Consider the following 16,655-nt stretch of genomic DNA (forward strand, 5'->3'; position numbering starts at 1 on the left):
GAAGTCCAAGCAGTTGATCTTTGTTTCAGTTAGTTTAAAAATACAACTCCTTCACACTTTTATGTGAGGGCTTCCCTGGTGGCTCAGATGGTAAAAAATCTGCCTGCAGTGCAGGAGACCCTGACTCAATCCCTGGGTCAGGAAGATCCCCTGGAGAAGGGAATAGCAGCCCACTCCAGTATTCTTGCCTAGAGAATTCTGTGGTCAGACCATGGGGTTCCAAAGAGTCCGACACAACTGAGTGACTAACACTGTAAACTTGGAAGAGTGCAGCTGTTTCTCCAGCTGTTTGATGATTTGAATGGTATATAGAGAAAGGAGTGCTTAATGGCAATTCTGCTTGCAAAGCTCTATTGGGCCTACAGAGGGCGTTCTGGCGAACCAATCCCATTTCCAGTGTCTTGGGACTTAAACAAGCTAGACAGATGGCTCTTGTGCTCCATAAAAAATGTCTTTTCATTTGGCTCATTGTTTGAGGAAGTTTCTCTCTTGTCTTCCCCCCCTTTTTTTTTAAGTCTGCTGGGTTACAGCTTGAGGGGCTTGTACCAGCTTTGAAAGTAAGACATCATACATTTAAATATCCAGGAGACAAAAGGAGTTTTTGTTCTCCATGAACTTGATCTTACTGGAATATAAGGTTTTGCTATAGATTTTTGTGGTTAATCTATGCCTTTTCCCCCTCCTCTTCCCCTAAAGGTTGCTTCAGTTTTTAATATCAATCCCAACACAACCAGTGCTACTGGCAGCTGCCAACCTCAAACTGCTCTGCTCAGGTTGAGCAGCAGCAACATCAAGTATCTCGACTTTGTCTTTGCTGTGGTGAGTAACGGGTTCATGAAGAATTAGGATCATTCTCTCAGAAACACATCTGAAAGTCCCTGTGTGAATGGGTGTGTATGTTTATGTGTTGAGGGGGATAATTATCTCTATTTTCCATTTCAACACTACTTAATTATACAGTGTAGTCCACTGATTCCTGTTAATCCCGCAGGGTCACTTCCATGTTCTGTGGACTGGGCTTATTCTCCTCTTCTGCTGTTAGACCTTAGGGTAGGAGTAAGAATTAACCCATATAAAAAAAAAAATCTAATCTGTCCAAATAGATATATGTAATAATAAAGTCTATTTATAAAAGACAAAGTACTTTCCATAGTTTTTTTTCCATTATTGGTTAGAAAATTCTCCTGTTTATCTCTTATAATATTTAGGGTTTTTCAGGGTTATATTACTCATCAGAGTATCAGTAATAATGATAGCTAACACTTACTGAGCACTCACTATGTCCAAGGCTCTGCATGTACTACGTCAGGATAGTTGATAATGGTGGCATCCAGGTGTTCTTTGTTCATGGTCCTATCAAAGGCTGGACCCTAAACAAGTTTTCGTGCATGTTCTACTTCTAGCTAGCATAAATTAATCATTGAGGACCTTTATTTCCACCTTCTCAGAAGCAGTTGTTATCCCCATAATTTTTTGAAGGGTGTATGTGTGTGTGCATGTGCGTGCACAGGTTATGACAAATTGGAATGGGGAAGAGGGGCTAGCTACCCATGAGGGAACCTGTTAACCCACCAACAGTTATTATATAAGTGGCTAAAAACAGTTGTGCTTTTAAATCAGATTACTCATATCTGGGGATGGGGAAATAGCTTCAACATCTGATACATGAGAAGTTAGGTATGTCTTTGTTTCTTGTCTAAACTTGGTATTTTGAGTATAAAGCCTTTTTCCTCTATGGAAAATAAGTGGAGTAATTGATGATTATATTTTAGAAAGGTTTATAAAAATCTTCTTTTACCAATATGTAAATAATTTCTCCATTACAGTACACATATGACCAGTGAACTGCTATTCAGAATGTATAGTTAAGCTTGTCATCTTCAATGTGGTAGAGCAAGCTTCCCAAGTTATCTCATAGAGATTATATTGTAGTCAATAAGAACGAAGAAAGCAAGATTTTAGATTCATTCCCTTTTGAGTGATTGAGCTTGATCTTTCTAGCTGAGGTAGGATCCTAAAGGGAACATGGTTTTTTCTGACTCTCATGGGGAAATATGTAATGCTTAATTCCAGAAGACTGTTCTAAAATGTGGTTCAAAATAGTGACATTTTAACCCTGCTACAGGCACTTTGAAAAGTCTAGAAATACCTACAGTGTCACCAGAGTTCAGTGGGGCCCATCTCACCTTCAATCCTATCATGACAGTTGCTTGTCAGGATAATTGAATTCAGTGTATATACAGGATGCTTTTTATACTGTTCATGAGGTTCTAATGGCAAGTATACTGGGGTGGTTTGCCATTCGCTCCTCCAGTGGATCACATTTTGTCAGAACTCTTCTATGACCCGTCTGTCTTGAATGGCCTTACACGGCAAAACTCGTAGCTTAATTGAGTTACACAAGCCACTCGCCATAACAAGGCATGTGGTTTTTTTTTTTTTCCCCATTGGTAAAGACCTGATGCTGGGAAAGATTGAGGGCAAAAGGAAAAGAGGGTGTCAGAGGATGAGATGGCTGGATGGCATCACCATTGCAGTGGACATGAACTTGGGGAACTCCAGGGGGTGGTGAGGGACAGGGAGGCCTGACATGCTGCAGTCCACAGGATTGCGAAGAGTTGGACATGACTGGTGACTAAACAACAACAACACAGGATGCTATGGTGGGATACAAAGAAGAAGGCCTGTGTTCTTAAGATGCCCATGATCTATCGGTCAAGGTGTGTGCATGCATGCGCTCAGTTGCATCCAACTTTTGTGACCCCATGGACTGTAGCCCACCAGTCTCCTGTCCATGGAATTTTCCAGGCAAGAGAACTGGAGCAAGTTGCTGTTTCCTTCTCCAGGGGATCTTCCTGACTCAGGGATCGAGCCTGCATCTCCTGCGTCCGCAGGCGGATTCTTTACCACTGAGCCACTGGGGAAGTCCCCAAGTGATAAAGATAACAGTGTACAGATAACCACCACTTTTATGGAAGGCCTTGAATGCCATGCTGGCTTTTGGATTTGATTCTGTCGAAAAGTAGACTGTGCTGTAGGAGGTGCATTCAAAGTGGGATGAGTGTTAGACCAGAGGAAAGTACAAAGTGCTATGGGAGTAAAGGAGGGCTTCCCAGGTGATTCAGTGGTAAAGAATCTGCCTGCTATTGCAGGAGACACAAGAGTCCCAGGTTTGATCCCTGGATCAGGAAGGTCCCTTGGAGAAGGGAATGGCTGCTTTCAATATTCTTGCCTAGAGAGTTCCATGGACAGAGGAACCTGGCGAGCTACAGTCCATGGGCTCACAAAGAGTCAGACATGACTGAGCGCCCCAACACAACAATGGAAGTATAGAGGAACGAGCCATTAATTCTGGCTGGAGGAGAGTCAGGAGGGTTTTACAGAAGAGATGGCATTAAAGCTGGACATTCAAGAATGGGTCAGATGTGTACATATGGAGTATAAGGGGAGTAAGTGAAAAAGTACAGAATATCCCTGGATAAAGGAACACAATCAAGACCAGGTGGAAAATGAGGCATGGAACATGTTTAGTGAATGATAAGTTTGGAAGAGTGTTTGGGACAAATTGTGGAGAGCCTTGAATGGCGAACCAAGGAGAGATGGGGTGGGGTTGTCAAGACTTCTGTGTGCTTTCTCCTGAAGTTCTCTTAATCTGCGCCCTTGTTTTCATTCCCTACTGATTCCAGCCTCCATTACCACTTACCTCCTATCTAGTTTCAGACCATCTCCTAACTAGCCCCCACCTTCTCCTCCCCTCCCCTAATGTACTTCGGCATCAGCTGAATCTTCTTGAAGCTCAGCTCTTTCTCAGAAACCTGCAGTAGTTCTGTTTTGCCAACAAGAAAACATCTAAATTCCATGCCTGGGATAGTTCAAGCCTCTTCTCCCCGCTGTGCAAAGTAACCTGCATATCCAGCTTTATGTTTCCTTCTTTCCCTTGTCGTGAAGCTCATGCTTCCGTCACCGTGTTGCCTGTGCACATCCAGTGTGGTAGGAGAGTGGCCGAGGAACCAGCACTCAGGCTCCACAGCCAGACTCCCTGGGGTCAAATCCCAGCTAACTCTGTAGCCTTGCGGAAGTTGCTCAACACCCTCCATGGATCAGTTATCCCATCTCAAAATGGGGTGTTGTAATTCTTCCATGAAGCCTCCTGGGTAAAGTTTTAGGAACAGTGCTTAAAGTTTTCAGATGCCAGTGTGCTTGCGATGATGCTCATTTCTGACTTCTTTACTCAGGCTCTTCCCTTCTTGAATACTTGTTTGTGCTTCTTTCCTAATTGAATCCTACCCCATTCAGATGGCCCATCCCTAACCTTCTGTTGCCTTTGCTCCTTCCCTAGTTGGAGTTCCTCTCCTTTTATTCATAATTTATCACTTTCTTTTTTGTAGTATGGTTATTTATTTTTATTTGTCTTCTCTGGCAGATTGTAAACACAATGGGGGCAAGATCCAAATGTGTCCATTTTGCTGGCTCCCTGGAACACTTAGATGTGTTACCTTGTACATACTAAGCGGTGAAGTAATTAGAAGGATCCTCTGATCAGCTTAATGCTTCAGAAAGAAAATAGCATTGGAGGAAAAACAGAGCTGGACAGGCAGAAAGGCAGGGAGCCCTGTGAAGAGGCTGTTGTGATCCAGGCTAGAGGTGGTAAGGGCTTGGAAAGTGACAGAAAGATCAGAATGGAGGGAGTGAATTGCTAAGTGTCTGGGAACCAGGTGAGCACATCATCTCTGGTCCCAAAGTTGGAAACAAAAATGAAGAGGTAAAAGGGTTTCAGTCACATTTTGAATCTCTTGACTTATTTGCAATTTGTGCTACTGGGCCAGGTCTAATCCATGGTTGGATCTTCTGGGTAATAGTATTAGATTGCTCTCCTTCCATAGATGTTAACTGTGTCTGTAAACAGCTGTGATGCCTTGACTAACTGGATGCTTTTTTTTCACACAGAAAAATGAAAACCGATTCTATCTGAAGGAGGTGAATGTCAGCATGTTTTTGGTTAATGGCTCTGGTAAGCAAAACATTGGCCTGGGAGGTGGGGAGGAGTATAGGTTTCACTGAAAGAATACAAACCATAGTTATCTTGTTACCAAATAACAAGATAATTTAATGACAAGTGCCTTATTTAATGGAACAGAAGATTCTATGTCAAAATTGGACTTTGACCATAACTTAGAACTGGTTTTATCTTGTGCAATATCTTGTATTTTCAAAGCATAGTAAGTAATAGTTAAGAATGTGACTGGGTTTTAGACTGTCGCAACATCCAAAGAGATAGGGAACCTAGTTAGTGATCTTAAGAATGGCTTTTTGTGGGCAGACCCTGTACCCTGAGCTCTCCCGTATTTCACAGAAAATTCCTCAGGATTGTCTTCCGCCTCCCCACTTTTTAAGAAATATTGACAGGATAAGAAGTTACTAACTTTTTTTTTCCTTTAAAGTTTACAGCATTTCAAATACCAATCTCAGCTACTGGGATGCTCCCCTGGGAAGTTCTTATATGTGCAACAAAGAGCAGACCGTTTCCGTGTCTGGAGCATTTCAGATAAATACCTTTGATCTAAGGGTTCAGCCTTTCAGTGTGACAGAAGGAAAGTATTCTACTGGTAAGAATCAAGCAAGTTTTATTAATAATTTATGCTCATAGGTTGACTGCTAGGTGGCTTTTCTTTTGAGTCGTGGAAATTTAAGCCCTGGAATAGAGAAATAGGAATTCACCTCTCGACTGTTATAGCCCTGAGAAAGTGGTGTGACTGTATTAGCTAATCATTTTGCTCAAATTAAGTGTGTTTTGTAATCTCAGAATCATTTGCAGCAAAGTTCTTAAAGCTAAAAACTGATAGGTCCTTTAAGTGAGCTTTACAATACTTTGGCCACCTCAGCGAAGAGTTGACTCATTGGAAAAGACTCATGCTGGGAGGGATTGGGGGCAGGAGGAGAAGGGGATGACAGAGGATGAGATGGTTGGATGGCATCACCTACTCGATGGACATGAGTTTGAGTGAACTCTGGGAGTTGGTGATGGACAGGGAGGCCTGGCGTGCTGCAATTCATGGGGTTGCAAAGAGTCAGACACGACTGAGCGACTGAACTGAACTGAACATAAGACACAGACACTCCTCCATGGGTTGTCATTTGTGGGAAGGATGGCACTGGGGAGCAGCGGTTTTTGAGCATCTTGTCTGCCTTCTTGGGGCCATCTTCTCGCTGGAAACATTTTCATACTCGAATTAAAGCAGTTTGGTCTCATTTTATTAAGACAAAAGATTGTGGTAGGAAAGTCTCAGATGTGGCCTATGTTTTGGCCAGCTAGAATGATCTGGAGAGTTTTAAAAGCATGTGCCAGTGTGAATGAGGCTCTTGGAAGGTCTACTCAGGGCTAATGGTGGTATTTAACAGATTTTTAGTGAAAGCTTTGTGAACAGCTCATTACACTGTGTTTATACGATTATCAAAGATGCATTTGGCATTACAAGATTAAAATCTGCATGAAGAGGGAAAAGTACATAAAATTCCTTAATTGACTCGTCTTTTAAACCCGATTACATAAAATGGATGATTTGTGGATCACAGCTCTGCCAAGCAGAGCCACACGAGTCATCCACATCCTTTTCAACAATGAATTCAATGGTTTAGAAAGAAATGTGGAAGCTGCATCTGAAAGTGCATATGCTATGAGCTGCTCAGCGGCTTTGCAGTAGTGCTGAACACCTAGCTGGCCTTGGTTAGGCCAGAATAAATTAGGCTCTTGACCCTACCATTGTTGTGATTAGAGGGCTTGATCACAATTAAAACATAGTCTCAAGAATTCATTTTCCCCTTGGTCAGATTTTGCTTGTGCGCTCAGTCACTCAGTCGTGTCTGGCTCTCTGCGACCCCATGAACTGTAGCCCACCAGGCTCCTCTGTCCGTGGGATTTTCCCTGCTAGAATACTGGAGTGGGTTACCATTTCCTTCTCAATTATTTTGATCCTTTCATCGTTTTACTTTTGAGTCTTTATCAAGCTCCTCCCCTACATTATTACCTTCAAGTTTTAAGTCCAGATTTGTGTTGAACTTCAGATTATTTGCAGTGTGCAGTCAGCTAAAATACAGATGAGGTATATTTTTTCTCTTATTTGCCGCTTTGGTTTTCATATACATAGAATTAAAAATATCACCCAAAGGAGTATATAGCATTTAGTACTGATACTGAATGTGTAATCTATTTGTGGAGCTAGGTTCTTGACTGGTAATATTTGACTGTGTAGGAGGAGTAAGGTAAGAGTGTTGATGGATTTTACTGAATCAGACTGCTCTCTAGAAATGGAAAAGATAGCCCCTGTGAGCCCTGACTGGATTGATAAATGTGGTAAACACACTCAAATTAGTCAGAGGTCTCAGTTTCTTGACTTTAGCAGCCACTAGAAGCGTTTCCTTAAAGTTGAGAATCTGCAGGCTCTTTTTGTAAAGGCTCAGACCGTGTTTCAGCTTTGGAGGCCATATGGTCTCTGTCACGACTATTGAGCTCTGCTGTTGCGGCATGAAAAAGAACCACAGGCAGTAAACAAGTGAACGTGGCTGTTTTCCAGTAAAACTTGCTTTGTGGATACCAGAAACTTGAATTTCATGTAATTCACATGAATCACAAAATCATCTTTTGTTTTTGTCCCCCCCGCCCCAATCATTTAAAAATGTTCAAAAGGCATTTTTTTAGCCTTTGGGCCAGATTTGGTTCACAGGCTATAGTGTGGCTCTTCTGATCCCGTGATGAAAGCTTCCTGATCTGCCAGTTTCCCTAAAGACATCACTCTGCCACGAAGAGTCTAAACTGGCTATGTAGAAATCTGGCTAGATTGGCTCCCTTCATTTCTGATAAAGTAATAACTCCTATTTTGGAAAGCACTTGGAATATATAAACAAAGAAATATAGACACGTGTATGTGTTTTACATAAATGAGTATACATGCATATCTAATATATACAAACATACGTGAATGAAAGGACAAATAAGTTTTAGGATTTTGATTCTAGAACAATCCATAATTTATGTAGCTTTATCATAAAAATAGACCTGTCTTAATTACTTAAAGTTGATCTTTTAAAAGCATTTTCTAACTTTTTAATGAACATCTTTTACTTTTGGAACATCATTTCTTTTTTATTATACTCATTCTTTGTTACACACTTTTTCTCACCTACAGCCCAAGAGTGTTCGCTGGATGATGACACCATTCTAATACCAATTATAGTTGGTGCTGGTCTTTCAGGCTTGATTATCGTTATAGTGATTGCTTACCTAATTGGCAGAAGAAAAAGTTATGCTGGATATCAGACTCTGTAACATTAATCTACATGATAATAAAAGCAAGTACAAATTCCAACATGCAATACTGTTCAACTTAAGGTATATATAGTTTACAGTGCTGATCTTGAAACAGGTGGTATTTGGGGATTTCAAACTCAAATAGATTAAAAAAAACCCCTAAAATGATAAACTATAAATTAATCACGATTTTGGCTTTTCCAACTAAAGAATTTAAAACATTTTTATAGCACCTCCCCCCCAAATGTGCAAAATTGCATGAATTATAGATTCTGTTTTACATTGTCTTGAATTAGTATTTTGTTGTTGTCACTTTAGACATTCTGATTAGAAATATACAGTTTAGGAAAAAGAGCTTAACCCCCTCCCCAACCTCGTATGTAGTCAAATTGAGACAACACATTGTATGGTGGATTTGTACTTGCTCATTTTGCTTTTCTTAGTGATTTTGTTTGCAGGTTAACTTAGCTGCTTTGGCATTGCTGCATATTTGACTATGAGAGATATGCCAGTAGATGTGAACAGGGTCTAATAGTATTATGTTCTTAGCAATGCATGCTTTTCTAATGCCTTTTGAGTACACTTGTACTTAATATGGCTGTAGTGACAAAAGATACAAAAGCTTTTAAAATTTTAGAATAGGTGTTAATCTTGACTGTTGAGTCCTTTCTTTAAAAAAAAAGCAACTGGGTAATTCAGCCTTTTAAATGGTAAGATAAAAGACTATTCCACCTGGGCATTTCAATCCATTTTCTAGATGCTTTAGAGGTAATTGCTAGGCAGTGCCAGTTTGAGGTGTTAGTTCTTTGTACCCATAAATTGGCCCCTACTCACAGTGCTAATATTAATGTCACTAGATTTATGTAGATTTCTCTTTAGTCTTTGAGTCTCCGTGTTGGTGGTAGTTTGTTTTATTCTTTCCTTTTCCTTAAAGAAGAAATGCCAGTATGTCCTAGATAAAGAACTTGGACCTAACCCGAAAGTCTTGGTCTTCTCTTTGTTGACGAAAAAGCTGTTCTTCCTTTCCAGCTTGCATTGATGGCTACATTTACTAATGTGGCTTTCATATTTAAATAGTTCAGTGCTAATCAAAGCTTACGTTATTATTGTTCATTACTGTAGCATCATCAATTCATGTACTTTGTGTTAAGTTTTGTGCTCTGGGGAGAGGCACCAATTGTCCATTTCACCTGCACCACCTAATGTCTAGAGCCCCTCTCTAGAAAGCTACTTGGAGCTGCTTTGCCAGCTTAAGGCACTTTTTAAAGGCTAAATATAAATCTGATTTTTTTTAAAAAATCTTTATTTAAATAATGTTTTAGTATAAGATTGTTACCCTTATAGGAATGGACAACGCTTCCAAGAGTATGAGCCTTAGATATTTCTCAAGAGTCAAAGCAGCTTTTTTAAAAAATAAAAATTGGAAGCACAAGCAAGTGGCACTGGCTTAATGCTGTTAATGTTTTTAGAAGTTTCTACCTTGAGATTATATACCTGATTCATATTAAAATACCTCTAATTAGCACTGTTTTATAGAGAACCTGACTTAATTGACTATTTTCGTATTTTACATGGGCCAGTTTATATGCTATTACTCACACTATTATTCATATAGCCACGTGTTCTTTGTACCTTTTGTAGTTTGGTTTTACTGGGTTTACATCTTGATGGTCTAACACTCTATTTGGTTTCTGGGTGTTTCTCATGGGTTAGCATTTGTATAAAGAATCTGGTCCATGTAAATGCTTTTCATGTTTTTTTCCTCAAATGTTTAAACCACTAGTTGATGTATGGTATTTCTCTTCGGTTATTTGACTGTCCACTTGCTCAACATATTGCTTCTAAAACAAACAATAAAGATTCTTTTATTTCTTAAGGAAATTTGCTCACATTTCTTTCCTGTTGGCTAAAGTCTAGATTTTGTATACTATATAATGGCAATTTCTTCCAAAAGGAAAAACTTCAGAAATGCCTAGAACTAAATTATTTCCAGAATGTTCTGTGTATTACTGTCTGGGAGAGTGGGGTGTGTGTGTGTGTGTGTGTGTGTGTGTGTGTGTGTGTATGTATGTATAGGTCCTTACTGATGTTGGAGTGGCTACAGAGTAAAAATCAGGTCTGGGATGAGATGTGTATGGAATGTATGTGTGTAAGCTCCCCAGTTGAATCTAATGTGTAGCCAGTTAGGAAACCAATGATTTAGAATATTTTATAGTAAAAGCAACAGAGTATCTCTGTATACTTTTCTCAACACCTAAATTGAGGCTGATGTTTAATATCTGTACATTGCAGCCACAGAAACCAAGCTATTGATCCAAGCCAAAACAGGATTGTATGTAATCTTTCTCTCAGATCACCTTAAAATGCATGAAACTTCCAATTTCTAGGTGACTTCCCAGTCTCCCTTAGTGTGTCACACACAACCATTTAGCAGCCTGGCTGGCTTTCCTCTGGATTACCCAGTTAAGCCTGTGACTGCCAGTTAATCATCACAGCTCTTAACTCTACTAGCTACCATGTGCCTTTGGTCAAGCTACTCAACTGGGGTCTCTCAGTTTTTTCATCTGGGGGTTGAGGGTTTTCAAGTCTTGTTACTTGTATTTCTTTGAGTGAAATTTTTCATTTCAGTGAAGAAAAATATACATCTGAGTATTTTTAGAAGAAACCTGATAAGCTACTTGTTAGGGATAAAAAACATATTTTCATCAAGTGTAAAACATACCATCTGAAGTTTATTGCATTTTTTTAGGAGGAATTCTTAAAAGAATCAAGATATTTTTAGGATTATAGCATTTTTATTTCTATTTATTTAAGTAGATAATATTACATTGTCTTAGGCTCATCTTTCTCCTACTTATCTCCTGATTTTTTATCCTGCTACTGCTAAGTCACTTCAGTCGTATCCGACTCTGTGCGACCCCATAGACGGCAGCCCACCAGGCTCCCCCGTCTCTGGGATTCTCCAGGCCAGAACACTGGAGTGGGTTACCATTTCCTTCTCCAGTGCATGAAAGTGAAAAGTGAAAGGGAAGTCGCTCAGTCGTATCCAACTCTTATCGACCCCATGGACTGCAGCCTACCATACTCCTCCGTCCATGGGATTTTCCAGGCAAGAGTACTGGAGTGGGGTGCCATTGCCTTCTCCGATCTTTTATCCTAGTACCTAATTTTCTGCATCAATAATTATCATATTTTTGAAACTAGTATAGAGTAGCTTCAAGTATCTTTTCAGATCCGTGTAATAAACTTCAAGCAGTTTGACTGTAGATCTAAAAGGTATGTGATAAATGTCACATAAAAATGTGCCTCTTAATTCTGATTCTTCCAAAGAGAAATTTAACTCATTGGTTTTAAAGAGGTGTTTGTTTTCTATTTTATTATAAATGTACATCTTGACTTTTCAACCCTTACCCTGAAAAGTGTATCTGACAAATTTCTGAACTAACATAAAATTGAAGATTAACAGCATTTTTAAAATCTCCATGAACATTTTCCTTGAGATTTCAATGGCCATGAAATTTTACTTCTAAAATTCTTCACTGCTTCTGTGATTATTAAACTCTTCCACTTTTCCAGTCTCCAGAAATATTTTCAGTATGGTCTCAAGTGTACATTAGGCAGATAGAGCAGGACAGAAGGACTTGCAGAAAGGTTTTCTTCAAGTTGTGATTTTATTAAAATTTGTTTACCAAAACATCTTTCCATTACCTGAAGAATTTTTGCAGGTTGAATTCATAAAATCAATAGTTATTATAAATTAACACTTCACATACTAATTGAGAGCATTTTAGGTAAATGACAGCATCTAGCAAAATCTTTGTATTAGTGGAATTGCCTTTTTGATCTAAGAATATTTGTCTTACATGAAAGCCTTATTGGCAGTATTTATTAAAGTCATTTCAGTCATTTCAAATTGGGTCAAATACCCAATTTGGGAAAGAGAGAACTTTGAATTTGTTTCCAGAATGAGAAATTAATCTACTAATGAATTTTTTAAAAAACAAGTTATATAAAATCCAAGGCATAATACTTTATGGTACATGTTGCCCAGCTGTTTATATGCTGGCTGGTAATTTGGGAAATTGAAGGGGAGGAGCTCACTGGGTGATCTTAACACCATAAATCCACAGAAGTCACATCTGGCAATCTCAGCTATCCTGATTGTTAACAAAACCAGGAAGCAAGTGAAAAAGATCATTGAGCTGGCAGCCAAAGCTGATGTCAAAAAGTCCATAAACTCTAGGATTGCATATTGCTCCCAGTTGTTGCTCCAGAGACTAGTGAAAGGCTGGCACATTTCCTACATGAAAATACAGATTTGCCTTGCAGCTATTCATTCTTTTGGGCACAATTCTAATAAGCGTAATTATCAGATTTATCAATCCCTGGTAAATTGCAAGTGAGGAGGAGAATTAGGGCAGTAAGAGGCAAAGAAATGGAAAATAGAAGTTGTGGTTCAGCATACTAGCTGCTTCCTATCTCTGCAAACATACCACCGTCTACACTGTTCCTTTCTTCTGGAGTCTCAGTAGCTTTCCTTCTGGTCAGTGCTTCTAGAATTGGATTTCTCCTGCCTCCCAGGAGGCATCTTCAACCTGTAAAAACTCATGGCTTTTTCCTTGATCGTGTAACCACTTAAGTCCCTCCCACCCTGAAGATATCCTTTCTTGACCCAGTGTCCCCCTTCTGTCTACCTTTTTTTGTCCCTCTAAACTTCTCATAACAAATACTGTGTTCCCCATCCCAAGTTCTTGATCTCCCAACCAGTCACTTCCCACTCACTCTTAAACCTGCAACAATATGACTCCTAGCCTCCACCCTCTGTATTGCTTCAACCAGTGGGCATTTCTCAGGCATCTCTAATAATTGACACTATTCTCTCATGATAATGGAAACTTTCTTTCCTTGGCTTCTGAGGCACCGTTTTCTACCTACCTTTCCTACTTTTCCCTACTCCTTTATTATTCAAAGGGTTTTGTCCCTGACCCTCTTATTTTATCTGCCCTTGCTGAGAAATACCTCTGTCCCTGGTTTGACCTATCACTTAAGTACATCAGCCACTTGGTTAAGACACAGGTATCTGAAGGTTGAATGTCTCCCTCTTCCACAAATCCCTCTTTACCCTCTCCGAATACACAGATTTTAAAAATTAAAAAACTAACCCTCACAAAAATAATTACATATAAAACTGAAATGTGTATTATTCCTCTGTATTCCTTATCACCATGAATGGCACCAGTATCTACCTAATCACCAAAGCATGGAATTGGAAGCCATTCTATTATCTCCTACCACACTGCCTACACCCATTTGGTCAATACGGTCTTCTCATTGGATCTCTAGTCTATCCCTTCTACATCTGCACATTACTGAGTTCATGATTGAATTATTGGTCATCTAACTTCTAGCAGTAGAGTTGCTTCCTAACAATACCTCCAGCCTTCCATCTCCCATAACTTCTGAAACAAATATCCTGCTTAAAATTCTGCAAAAAAATGTTTTTTCTATCAGTATAAGGCCAGACTACCTAGAGCATACAATGCCTTTGTAAGCTGGTCCCAACGTCCTGTTTCCACCTCTTTTCCAAGAGTATTTCTTAATCTATTGTTTTAGCTATGCCAGCCTGCTTACATTTTACCCAAAGCCCTGTGTTTTGTTACCATCCATAGGTCCATATTTTTGTCTATGCTATTTTCTATACCTGGAATGCCCTTCACCTGTTACATGCACAGCTAATTCTTACTCATTCTTAATAGCTCTAGTGTCACCTTTTTCAAACTATGTCTTGGGTAACAAGGCTGAGTAAATTCGATGACACTTTGTGTGTTCCCTGCCCCTGTTATAGCACATTTTGAAATTCTAACCACTGATTCTCTTGTCTGACTCATACCAGACTGAAATCTTGAGGCTAACAGTTATTTAATCTGGGCCGGTTGATACCTTTCCTTACTACTAAGTGACCGCGTATTGCTCTGCATTGAGTCTTCTATCTGCTTTGTATAGTTGGTTATTTGGCTCATTTCATTATTGCTTCCCAGTCTGCGGGGCACCTGGCACTATGCTTCTTCAACTTCATAACGGTTTGCTTCTGAAAGCTCACAGCTTGATCATCAAGGAAAGGCTAAATATATTTATCCATTATCTTCCATTTAAGAAATCTGGGAAATAGGTGATCGTTTTATGTCTTTCATCCAAAATGACTGCATTTGTGGGAGGGAGACGGTACTTAAACGTTTTGGTTATTTGGAAAATCACTTTCGTGGGATATCTCATCTGCTAGTAATGAGTGCCAGTGATTTGTTGTCTGGGTGTGAAAAACGAATGTGTGTGTTGGGAAGAACTGTCATTTTAACTTAGAGTGTACACATTAGAAATGTAGTCACTGTTTTTGTTCTCAATTGTCCTTTCTCCACATCTAGCTCAAGACTGCAGTGCAGATGACGACAACTTCCTTGTGCCCATAGCGGTGGGAGCAGCCTTGGCAGGAGTGCTTATTCTAGTGTTGCTGGCTTACTTTATTGGTCTCAAGCGCCATCATGCTGGATATGAGCAATTTTAGAAACCTGCTTTCTGATTGATTGTATAAAAATACATGCACATAACAAGATTTTCTTCCTTTTCAGTTTTGAAATATTTTGTGAAGATAGCAAAACTTTAAGTCTTAAGTCAGTCCCAGCATATTGAGATCATTCTTTATTAGTAAAAACTGTAACTAGAACAGCTTAAAATTGAAAAAGTGTCGTGTTAACTGGTCCTGAAGACAAATTTGTTGAAAAGAACATGGGTGTGCAGTGTTTCAAGGTCTATCTTAAGCCTTGGCCAAATTTGGATTCTAACCTAAGATGCCTGAAACTTAGTAACATGGCCATTATGGAGGTTGAATGTGTAGTTGTCTCTTCATGGAATTAATAAATATTGTTTCAGTACTGGTGTTCTCTTTTCAGTGTATAAGAACTATCCTGATTTAAACTCACCACTTTGCATATAGTTAATTAAATAAATGTTGATGTGGCATAAATGCCCATCATATGCTTAAACTTGGTTTTCAGTTGAATGTCCTCAGGAGTATCAGCATTTTATGTGACTTTTGCTGACTTCTTTGAAGCTGAAGTCAGTATCTTAGGCTTGTGATTTTTCCCTAGGTATAAAACAGACCCAAGAGACCACAACAGAGCTTAAACTGGCTTCAGAATTAAGAGCTTTTTAAAAAAAGTTTCTTTTTCAGCAGTATAGACTGAAAAGATTCAAACATGTTTGACCACTTACCTTTTTTTTTTAAGTGTTTTTCTCTTCCTTGGATGCCCAGTTAGCACTGAAAGATAGAAATATTCTATGAACTAATTGGGAGAGATTGTGTTGTGTTTCTCTACCTCATCTTGTTGATCTCTGGAGCATTAAAATCTATTTAGTGTTGTCATCAGACTGGTACTTATGAAATGTAAGCTAACAGCAATCTCAAAAGGCAGGCAGTGAGGCATAGCAACTAGGCTCTTAGTTTTTCCAAGACATCCCCTGTGGGGCAGAGCATAGATGGGAGTGTAGAGAGAAGCTGTTGGCATTAAAATGAGCCAGAGAATCAACCCCTATCGAAGCATGCTCCATGTGAGAAGTGCAGCACAGATACTGAATGTATAGACAAGAAAAAGGAAGCTTGAGAATTTCACATTGAAGTGATTATTTTATTAATTCATTCTACGTATATCTTGACTTGTTCAGAATTTTTATAACTCACTAATCAGTATTTTGGCACCCAGCTCTCAGTCTCAGAAAGCTTTCAGTAAAATACAGTAAATCCTTTTAATAAAAGCTATTGTCATTGCTGAAATTCATATTATATATTCAGAACGGTAGCAACTTTTTATGCATGACAAAAATGCAAGAGGAGAAAAAGATAAAATTAGAGTAAAAAAGCAAGTTATTGTTCGATCATAAATCACACCAAATACCACATTTGTTATGTGCATGAGATTTATAAAGGACCTTAAAGACTATTTACTCTATATCCTGTAATTTTTACAGAAGAAGAGAAGTGCCTTCACTGAGGTTATATATCTAGTGGACAACAAAAGCATTATTACCATTTTTATTTAAAAGAGTCCCAATGAAATCTAATCACTCAATAGTAAAACTGGTTTAAACTTGAAACTATGAGATTAGCATTGGACACTTTGAGTTTCTGTACTAATTACTTCCAATAAATGATATGACACCAACTTTGCTTAAATACTTTTGAAGGTAATGTTAGCTTTTTGAATGCCTCCTATTTTGATCTGTTTGCTACTTCAAAGCCTAAAATCTCCTTGGATGGGATCACAAACATGGGAGGAAAAGAGAAGGGAGTAAACACTTG

The 16,655-nt window shown here is 39.0% G+C and overlaps 1 protein-coding gene across 3 annotated transcripts in view; it reads left to right on the forward strand.

Moving 5' to 3' along the window:
* The window catches only part of LAMP2 (lysosomal associated membrane protein 2), a 38,289-nt gene that overhangs the window by 18,271 nt on the left and 3,363 nt on the right, over nt 1-16,655 (forward strand). Inside the window, exons 6-9 of one of the 3 annotated variants that reach the window (XM_040265240.1) lie at nt 697-819; nt 4,948-5,011; nt 5,442-5,606; nt 14,725-15,236. In XM_040265240.1, the coding sequence (XP_040121174.1) occupies nt 697-819; nt 4,948-5,011; nt 5,442-5,606; nt 14,725-14,864 (492 nt within the window). In that variant the 3' untranslated portion in view covers nt 14,865-15,236. Of the gene's footprint in view, nt 1-696; nt 820-4,947; nt 5,012-5,441; nt 5,607-8,183; nt 10,187-14,724; nt 15,237-16,655 lie in introns of those variants that run through there. The other 2 variants (XM_040265241.1, XM_040265239.1) reach the window with 2 other exon arrangements.

This window comes from Oryx dammah, unplaced genomic scaffold, assembly GCF_014754425.2.
Source record: "Oryx dammah isolate SB20612 unplaced genomic scaffold, SCBI_Odam_1.1 HiC_scaffold_23, whole genome shotgun sequence".
NCBI classification, from domain to species: Eukaryota; Metazoa; Chordata; class Mammalia; order Artiodactyla; family Bovidae; genus Oryx; species Oryx dammah.